Source organism: Mchenga conophoros, linkage group LG18 (assembly GCF_057382185.1).
Source record: "Mchenga conophoros isolate Kocher_MC1m ecotype Shallow Benthic linkage group LG18, M_conophoros_male_GT1.1, whole genome shotgun sequence".
NCBI classification, from domain to species: Eukaryota; Metazoa; Chordata; class Actinopteri; order Cichliformes; family Cichlidae; genus Mchenga; species Mchenga conophoros.
Genome location: NC_140543.1, coordinates 19,354,249 through 19,363,536, shown reverse-complemented (window position 1 = coordinate 19,363,536; position 9,288 = coordinate 19,354,249). Strand labels below are relative to the sequence as shown.

Genomic DNA, 9,288 nt, shown 5'->3' with positions numbered 1-9,288 from the left:
GCTGTTGATTTTTTTTTTCTTCTTATGTAATTTGTGCAGAATGTTCCTCTCATTGTGGAGGTGTGCTGCAAGGTTGTGGAGGAGCGAGGCCTGGAGTACACAGGAATCTACAGGGTCCCTGGGAACAACGCTGCCATCTCCAGCATGCAGGAGGAGCTCAACAGCAAAGGCATGAATGACATCGACATCCAGGAAGACGTGAGTGACTGACAGTCAGGTTGCACAGTACAGCGCACCACTTCCCTGACAACATCTTTGAACTGTGATTGATTCGTACTGCAAGAACTGCATTAACCTGAAGCTGCCTTGATCTACTCTGCAGAAATGGCGGGACCTTAACGTCATCAGTAGTTTATTGAAGTCCTTTTTCAGAAAACTTCCAGAACCTCTGTTTACAAATGGTAAGACTAAAGTCATAAAGAATACATTGCAAAATCTCTGGGATAATGTCGTTTTTCCTGTGCGGTTATTCTTTTTGCAATTGTAAGTTGAGGTTTTCTGGATCTGTTCACAGAAAAGTATGCAGATTTTATAGAAGCCAGCAGAATAGAAGACTCAGTGGAGAGATTAAAGGAGCTCAAGAGGCTGGTGAGTGAAAGATCAAATATGAGGAACCTATTTGAACAGTTATTACCATAAAGCATTCTCCTCATCCTGAGCACTGGCCCCCTGTTTGGTCATTTCCTCCAGATCTGTGAGTTGCCAATTCATCACTATGAAACTCTGAAATTCCTTTGTGCTCACCTCAAAAGAGTTTCTGACAACTGTGAAAAGAACAAGGTATGAGCATCAACAGGATCTCTGTGTTAATCCCGTTAGTTAACACCATGCAGTGCGTTCAATCCTGTGCTAATCCAGTGTCTCTGAGGATTATGTCATTAAATGTGACTTTTACCTTGTATCTATTTAGATGGAGCCTCGTAATCTAGCTATCGTGTTTGGCCCTACCCTGGTCAGAACCTCTGAGGACAACATGACTAACATGGTTAACCACATGCCAGACCAGTGCAAGATAGTCGAGAACCTTATTCAGCAGTTTGACTGGTTCTTCGCTGATGATGGTGACGAGGACCCTGTTGTATGTAGCATTTCTTTTTCCTTATTTTATTCGATGGAAATTAAATGAAGGGTCTATCAGTTCTGTGGATCAGTTTAGTTGTTGATTTTGAAGACATGCAGCTACAGTGTTTATGGATTACCTTTAAAATGTAAAAATAGAATTGAACAACTTGCACATGTCATAAACCCAGATTTTATTTTACAATAGAAGATAGAAACCCTATTTTTTGCATTGTGTTAAGTTACTTTTTACTCTTTTTCCTTCCGTATGTTGCTCCAGACCACAGCGGAGCAAGAAAGTACAGTGCAGTCTCAGCCTGTGCCCAATATCGACCACCTGCTCTCCAACATTGGGCGGACTGCACCCTCTCCTGGCGAAGTCTCAGGTAACTTAGCAGCAGTGTTTTTCACACTTCAGCATCAGCACAGCAAATTTCTGCCATAGCAGCATTAATATTTTTCCTTAAGATTATAGTAGATTAAAAGAGTTGTGCGGTAAAGACCTATTTAAGATTAAATGCTGGTAGAGTGTCAATTGCAAATGCTAAAAGTACGAGCACCATCCCTTGTTTTTCAGTTCATATGCTTTAAGCGAATACTAAACAGCCAAGTTTTATTTGTTTCTGTTAAAGCAAGTTTTGTTTAGTTTTTTTCAGTAACTTTTCAGTGGATGCAATGTTGCGCTTCAGCCACTGGAAAATTGTTGAAAAATGCCTTGCAATCATTTAGTTTATTTTTTGGGATAAAAGTCTGTTTTGTTTGGATGTTGATGTTTATTTGCCCAAAATTAAACTGTCCTCAAGTTTTGTTTTTGTTCGTTTCTTTGCTTTACTCTTCTTTTTTCTTTTCTTTTCTTGCTCAAGTCATTTTTTTCTCCCTGTGCTTTACCTGTGTTGAGACGACGACTCCTTTTCTTTCAGTTCTTTTCTTCCCCTCCTCCTCGTCTCTCACATAATCCCGGCATGTTCTTTCCCAAAGAAAATCTAACAAACAAAACGAAACAATGGAAGTTTTAACCCTTCTGACCTGTGCCCTTCTGTGTGTAGTGTGTTGTTTTTCTCCCTTATCCCTGTCCAGCACTCACACATTACCCAATCTTGACACAGGCCAAGTGGGCGGCGTCTATCACTCGATGATGTCACTGATGGACTCTGTTTTGTCAGTGATGGACAGCTGGGACTGTAGGAAGAAGGACGAGTGTTGTGCCCAGTGTAGCTGCCTAGTCTGCAGAAACCCGCAGCTCTTTTAAATTTGGGCGAAAGGAGGAAAAAAGATAAAAAAGAAAGAAAGAGAAGTCGATGTTTGTCATTTTTCCTGTGGTGTGCACGTCTCATATTTAAACCAATACCCTAAAATGAGGGCATACAGAGCGATGCTGCTGTTCTCTCTCTGAAAGCCCTTCTGCTGTCTCTTGTTGTTTCTTAAGCTGATCGCAAGGACAAGTAGCATGGTACGGTCAACCTCAGGTTCTCTCCCGGTCATGTGGCATAATCTGTCATGATGTCTGAGGGTGGGGGTCGTGGTGTTGGGACTGAGCTGGATGTTCCCCAGCACACATGCGTTTACACACAAACAAAAAACACACACAGCCACCTCCCAGGTGGAGTAGTAGTTAGGAACTTACTGAAGCAGAGGCACTCAGGCTTTCAGCTAGCACTGGATGGAGTTCCCGTTAGGAAGATGTAGTGTTTTTTTGTTTTTGTCTTTTATTTGTTGTCTGTGATGTCATTCTTTCAAAATCTTCAGTATTTTAAAATGTCACATCGTCAACTACAGACCAACATTTTCTCATATCTTGTAACATAATGTCACAGCCGCATGTCTCTCTCCCAACCATGCTCTGCACACACACAGACACACCCACAAATACACACCAAAATTTTAACCTAACTTAAAACAGCATTATCATAGTGGTAGTCCCATTACAACATGGGAACTTTTAGGAGTCGTAGGAATCGATTATTTAGTCATATGATAAAGGTTTTTATTGGACTCTGTGCAGTCATATGAAAAACTAAGTACAGCCCATAATTCAGTAGCTTTTAGAACCACCTATAACAGCAATAACTTGGAATAAAAAAAGATTTCTCAGACTTCATCAGTCTCTGACATAACCGTGGAGGAATTTTGGATCACTCCTTTGTGCAGCATAGCGTTATTCAGTTTGTGTGTTTATTTATGTACAGCTCTCTTAAGGACCTGATTTGCTGCTGGATCATTGTCCAGTAGTTTTAGCTCGTCTTTAGCTATCAAGACAAAAGGCCTCACATTTGAGTTTAGAATACTTTGATATTCAGAGGAGTTCATTGTCTGCTCTATGACTGCAAGGTGCACAGTCTGTAAAACAAGCCGAGATCATCATCCCTCAACCACTGTGCATGACAGTTGGTTTACAGTGTTTGCGCTGATATACTGCCTATTGGTTTTCACCAAATGCATTGTGTCCAAACATCTCCACTTTGGGCCTGTCTGTCTAAATAACATTGTTTCAGAAATCTTGTGGTTTGTTCATATGCAGCACTCCTACCTTAAAAGCCATACCCATTTAGTCTTTTTCTGTTTTTTTTATTCTCAGATACGTTAAAACTTTATGAGACCTGTAAAGTCTTAGATGTAGCTCTTGGGTTTTTTGCAGTTTCTCAGAGCATTGCACGGTCTGGCCTTGGGATGAGTTTGTTGGGAATTCTGCTCATAAGAAGATTGTCTGTTTTGAGATTTATTAACAAACACCTGAATGTTCCAGGGTAGCAAATTACCAAACTTCTACTTTTATACAGATGCTTACCACATATTGATATTTTAAAAAGTGCAATCGGTTAGCACCACCTAGCTGCTTCTGTTCATTTTTATTCCATTTGAAGCAGTAAGGGTGTACTTGGTTATTCACTGGACTGCAGAGTCAAAACGTTTTTACATGCCTGTAGGAATATTAGAAAACAGTGAGTTTCAGGCCAGTGACAAAATGTATTTCAGTTCAGCTTTATTTATTCTGCAGTTTAAAGAATACACAGCGATGAACAGTTTAATGTGTAATAAAATCTATAAATAGGTAAACCTGATTTAAAAAAAAAAAAAAAAACACCCTCAACATCGGAAATATATGGTCATTAAGTTCTGAGCAAATCTTCCTATTTTTTATTTTTTTTTAAACAAGTAGTTGACAAATTTAAGTCTTGCACTCAAAGACACCTCACAGCGCCTCCTGTTTTTAAAAAACGTATTATTGAATCAAGATGCCACATCTCAAATCTTTGCTACAGCGTTAACTCACACAGGATTCATTGGAAGTTTTGTTTTGTTTTGGTTTCTTTTGTTCCTGCATTTAGTTCCTGCGGCTGCATTATTTCTGTAAAAAGCCTGCTTATCTTGCAGTATGCATGATTTGAGTCAGAGAAAGTCTTGCAAGTGTTTTTGGCTTTTTATGTCTTTTATAGTGACAGGCTACTTGTTGAGGGAAATGTAGAATTTCATGCAGCTTGGAGTAAGAGCAAGTTAGACCAAAGTTTGCCCGCGGCAAGTTGTGTCAACCACAAAACACACTCACTGGTCTGTTCAGCTCAGGCCCCTTAAGTCTCTCAGTCAGAGCAAACTCATCACTCCCTCTCCTCTGTGACGTCTTTGAGTTGGGAAAGAATGCCCACAGCTGGTTGGTGGCTATATGTGATGCTCTGTGACTGGCGTGTTTGTTCGTGATGTGCCGTCGATCCATCGATACTCGAGCATGAGCTGCTTTTCTGTGTCTTGGTTTACCGCCAGGTTCTCACTTCCTCGCCCCTCATTATTCATCTCAGGCCTCTTCTGCTGCCGTCTCCACTTTTTCATATACCGCTTAGCTTAGCTACACCTCTCTCTCTCGCGTGCTCTCTCTCTCTCTCTCTGACCAAATTGTATCATCTGCTTTCATGTAACTGCTCTCATTAAATCCATTGTATCTTGTCACTTTCACTCTGAGCAAACTTTGAATCTGCCTCTTCTTTCTGTATATTGTCTGCTTTGAGACTGTCCTTAAGATGTGAGACTTTTACTAATGAATCTCTTGTTTTTAATGCAGACTCAGCATGTAGTGAAACCTCCAAATCAAAGGTAATGTGCTCCTTTGTGTTTCTGTTTTCTCATTCATGTGTCTAAGCTAGTTTTATGGTCTGAAGTCCAGTTTTAATGTTTTAATGCCATTTTTAATGTGTGTCATCAGGGCTTGTGGGGATCAGGGAAGGATCAGTGTAGCAAAGAATTGATTCGCTCCTCCTTCTTCGTTAACCGCAAACGCAAGAAGCCCAAGGAAAAAGTTCAGCCTAGCAGTTCAGATGATGACCTGGACCCTGTGTTTACAAAGAAGGAGCTACCAAAGGAGAGCCAACAGCATCCTCTGTGGTCCCCGCACAGTCGGACCGAAGAGGAGGAGGAGGAGGAGGAGGAGGAGCAGCAGACAGATGAAACCAGCGAGAAAGAGAAGGAAAAGAACAGTTCTGAGGAGCAGCTGGACAAAACCAACAGGAAAGAATATCTTTCTAACAGCTCAATGTCACAGCCCTCTCCCTCCCTGCCTCCAAAACGCATTTCCTCCAACCTTCAGACTGGATCCCCCTACCCCTCTCCTACACATTCCCCAGACCTCAGCTACCGTATGCCGATGGTTCACCAGTCCTCTCTCACGGACCCGCCATCAAACTATGATGACACGGTGTCTGACCTCGGAACGATGAACAGCACCAGCTCTCAAGCATCAGTGCCCAGAATGAGGCGTGGCAAGACGGTGGGTGCCCTGGGAGCAGAGATGTGTCCCAGCGGGCTGGGAGCGGAGGTTTGCTCCATTACCTCAGACTACTCCACCACATCCTCCATGACTTTCCTGACTGGAGCTGAGCTCAGCACCCTCAGTCCCGAAGTGCAGTCTGTGTCTGAGAGCAGGGGCGGAGAAGATGCTGATGATGAGAGAAGCGAGCTCATCAGCGAAGGAAGGGCAATGGAGACGGACAGCGAGAGTGACCTGTCAGTGTTCACTGTGGGTAAAGCCGACCAGCGAGAACCGCAGGAAGTCCTTCGACCCCTCCCCTCACACAGACTCATCGAATGCGACACACTTTCAAGAAAGAAAGCCGCCCAACAGAAAACCAACAGCGAGTCTTCTCTGGACGGCGCTCGTAGCGATAAAGATTCCACTGGACCGTCACGCTCTTCGGGGTCAGTTAAGGGTCGTTCCACCGCAAGCCTCAGCACTGCGTCCCGGAGTGAGCTGGACAAAGGAGAGCCCACGTGGAAGTTGAAGATCACAGACAGACTGAAGGTACGCATGCGAATGTCTGTGGATGACATGTTCGGTGTGGGCAGCCAGAGGATTCAGTCCTCAGAGGGCCGCAGTAAGAAGAAGAACATCAGACGCAGACACACGATGGGCGGGCAGAGAGACTTTGCCGAGCTGTCAGTCTTGGGAGACTGGCCGCAGCAGGTTCACATCGGCTCACGGTCTGAGCTCTCAGCTGTGGACCGGCTGAAACCTAAGTGCAGCTCTCAGGACTTCTCAATCGGGGACTGGATCGCCCGCGAGCGCCACCGATCCAGCAATCCCGAGGTCAGTCTGGACTTCTCTGAACAGCAGAACCCCAGAGCCTCGTCCTCTTCTGAACCCCCACATCATCCTGCTGAGGCGCTGAACGGGGACTTCCCCCAGAGCAAAAATCTGAGCCTCTCGGCCACCGCTCACCCACATAAACTCACCAGTTCCCAGGTGGTCCATTCGCGCTTCTATCAGTACCTGTGAGAGCTGTGTGTGCGTGTGGCTGTGTGTGTTTTTGGTCTGTCAGGTGTGTCTCTGTATATGGGAGTCTGTCAGTGTAGTGTCTATTGTGTGACCAATGTCTAGTGAATGAGCATGTAGTACAAAAATGTCTGGCGTGTGTGTCTAAGTGGTGTGTGTATGCTTGTGAAAAGAGAATTACTGCACACAGGAATTGTTGAGCTTGCTCATGTTTAAGGCATGGAACAAAATGTTATCTTTTTTTTCCATTTTGTTTTTGTTTGTTTTTTCTTTTTTATATTAAAAATGACTTTGGGATGGCCCAAGAGGAGGATTTCAACCCTCCTAGTACAAGTCCCAGATGTGCTAACGATCGAAAGGACCTGTTGCCCGTGAAACGAGTCTGAAGTACGTTCAAGGAAGTGTGAACACTCAATTTAAGATTGTTTAAAGGTTTAGCTAAGTGGCTTTAAGGATGAACTGACTTAGGATGAATAGGAAGTAGTGGAAAAGTGCAGATTTTTCGTATTGCAGAGCAACTATTTTTGCGTAAAGAAAGTTACAGTGTTCAAAGTCGGTGAGTCTGTCGGTAACCAAATGAAGAATGTACAGACATGCTTGCTGTAATACTGACTAAAAGCTTTAGATGCTTGTGTTTCATTCTAAAGTGTACATATCCCTATTTTTCTGTGTACTTGAATTGTGTTTTTTGGTACTGTGTGTGTGTGTGTGTGTGTGTGTGTGTGTGTGTGTGTGTGTGTGTGTGTGTGTGTGTGTGTGTGTGTCTGCCTACAAGCCGTCTGCTGTCAAAGGGGCCTTTCCAAAGGTACAAAGGTGACAAGGAGACACTGGTCTTATGCAAATGGAAAATATAGTTCATACTCATCCCTGCTGTGTGGTTTAAAGAGCAGTGAACAACAGCCCTCTGATGCAAGCTATGTTTTAGTGTTCGGAGTTCACACGTCTGTCCGCGATTGCAACGAAGAGAGAGTTGGGCAAAGAAGAAAATGGGTAATCGAACCAGAAAAATCAAGTTTTCTTCACTAAAGAAAGTGCCTCACAATGAAATGTTAAGGGTGCCATATTGTCTTTGTTGAGATACACGAAGATGTTACTGTGAATGACATTTTTACTGTTGACTCTCAGTCATTCTACAGGTTAAGAAAATGCCGAGCTTCCATTCCTTAGGCATTCCACTCTGGTCTTAATGTTTTATACATACTTTATCCTGTTTTTTCATTTGTTGTTTTTTGTTTTTTTTAATTTTAACAGAACTTGAATTTTAAATATTCATTGTAAAATAAGTAACTTAAATGTACATATAAATGCCATGTTTTAGCTGCTTTATTTTTCATTTCCATCAGATTGCAAGTTTAAGTACAGTATTGAGAAATGACAACAATGGCGATGATGAGGATGATTATCTCGAGGCCTGTGTGGGTGTTGAGGGCAGTTTGGTACTTCTCTGTGATGAGAGGTTCCCTACAGGAGGAGGGCACTTCATTGAGCTGGATTGTTTGTATCAGTGCAGTGTTCCTCTTGATTGTAAGGGGGTGTGCACAGACTCCTGAAACACTGGAAATAAAATTTTGTCAATGGCAAATATCGATTTTCGCTTTCTTACCCCCCTCTTCACCACTTTGTATGATGGAAGTGAGATGGGCCAAAGCACTGAAATCTTTTTAAAAGGGGAAAATGCAACTTAAATAGTTGTGAATATGTTTAAGCTCTCAAATCATTTTAAGTATGAATCAATATTAATGATTACATTTAATCCTAATCATGTAGCATTAAAACATTTGTCTGAAATGTGCCTTTTAATTGGGCCGCTCACTACAAACTCACCATGTTTTCCTTCTGCTGCTGTTTAGCTGTCTGCATTGTTTTAGTGCAAGTTATCCAATTTTGCAGATATTGGCTGTAGAAATGTCCCGCTTCTCTGGAATGTAATGGATGTAAAGGGCACATGCTCTGCTGTGCACAGAGCTTCTGAAAATAATGAACAATGTTTAAGCAGGAACTGTGTTCATTTTACTGCATTTATCAGGCAGATCAGTGCATGAAGAAGCTCTCATTTTTAGTAGTTTGTAGGGAAAATGTTTCCTACAAAAAGAAGAATTGGTACCCCCCCTTTTTAAAAAAAAAAAAAAAAAAAAAAAAAAGACATTGCATATTTTTCTTCTTTTTTTGCATTTTTGCATTTGCAGTGAACTTGTACAAACGCATTCAGTTGTCAAACTTCAGAGCTTTTTTTTTAAGATGGTGATTTAGCATGGAGCCCGGTTGGTATTTGTTTGCTTATACAGCTATTTCCTGGGTTAGCACACTAACCCAAGTAAAATACATTTACTGGCCACTTCAATAAGTATGTGTTCAACTGTTTAATCCAAATATTAAACAATCACATAACACAACTCAGATATGTGGACAGGAATAGAAAACGGGAACTCAAAGATGTGCAGAAGAGCATCTCTGCATGCACAACATGTCCAACC

General features: G+C 42.2%; 1 protein-coding gene across 4 annotated transcripts in view; it reads left to right on the top strand.

The window, feature by feature from the left end:
- Window positions 1-8,396, top strand: part of arhgap21b (Rho GTPase activating protein 21b) — a 37,559-nt gene extending 29,163 nt beyond the window's left edge. For all 4 annotated transcript variants that reach the window (XM_085255845.1, XM_085255849.1, XM_085255846.1 and 1 more), the window contains 8 exons: window positions 40-198; window positions 323-401; window positions 515-588; window positions 691-780; window positions 911-1,078; window positions 1,340-1,445; window positions 5,111-5,142; window positions 5,252-8,396. In XM_085255845.1, coding sequence (XP_085111971.1) covers window positions 40-198; window positions 323-401; window positions 515-588; window positions 691-780; window positions 911-1,078; window positions 1,340-1,445; window positions 5,111-5,142; window positions 5,252-6,817 — 2,274 coding nt within the window. In that variant the 3' untranslated portion in view covers window positions 6,818-8,396. The remainder of the gene's footprint in view (window positions 1-39; window positions 199-322; window positions 402-514; window positions 589-690; window positions 781-910; window positions 1,079-1,339; window positions 1,446-5,110; window positions 5,143-5,251) is intronic.
- The last annotated feature ends 892 nt before the right edge of the window (window positions 8,397-9,288 follow it).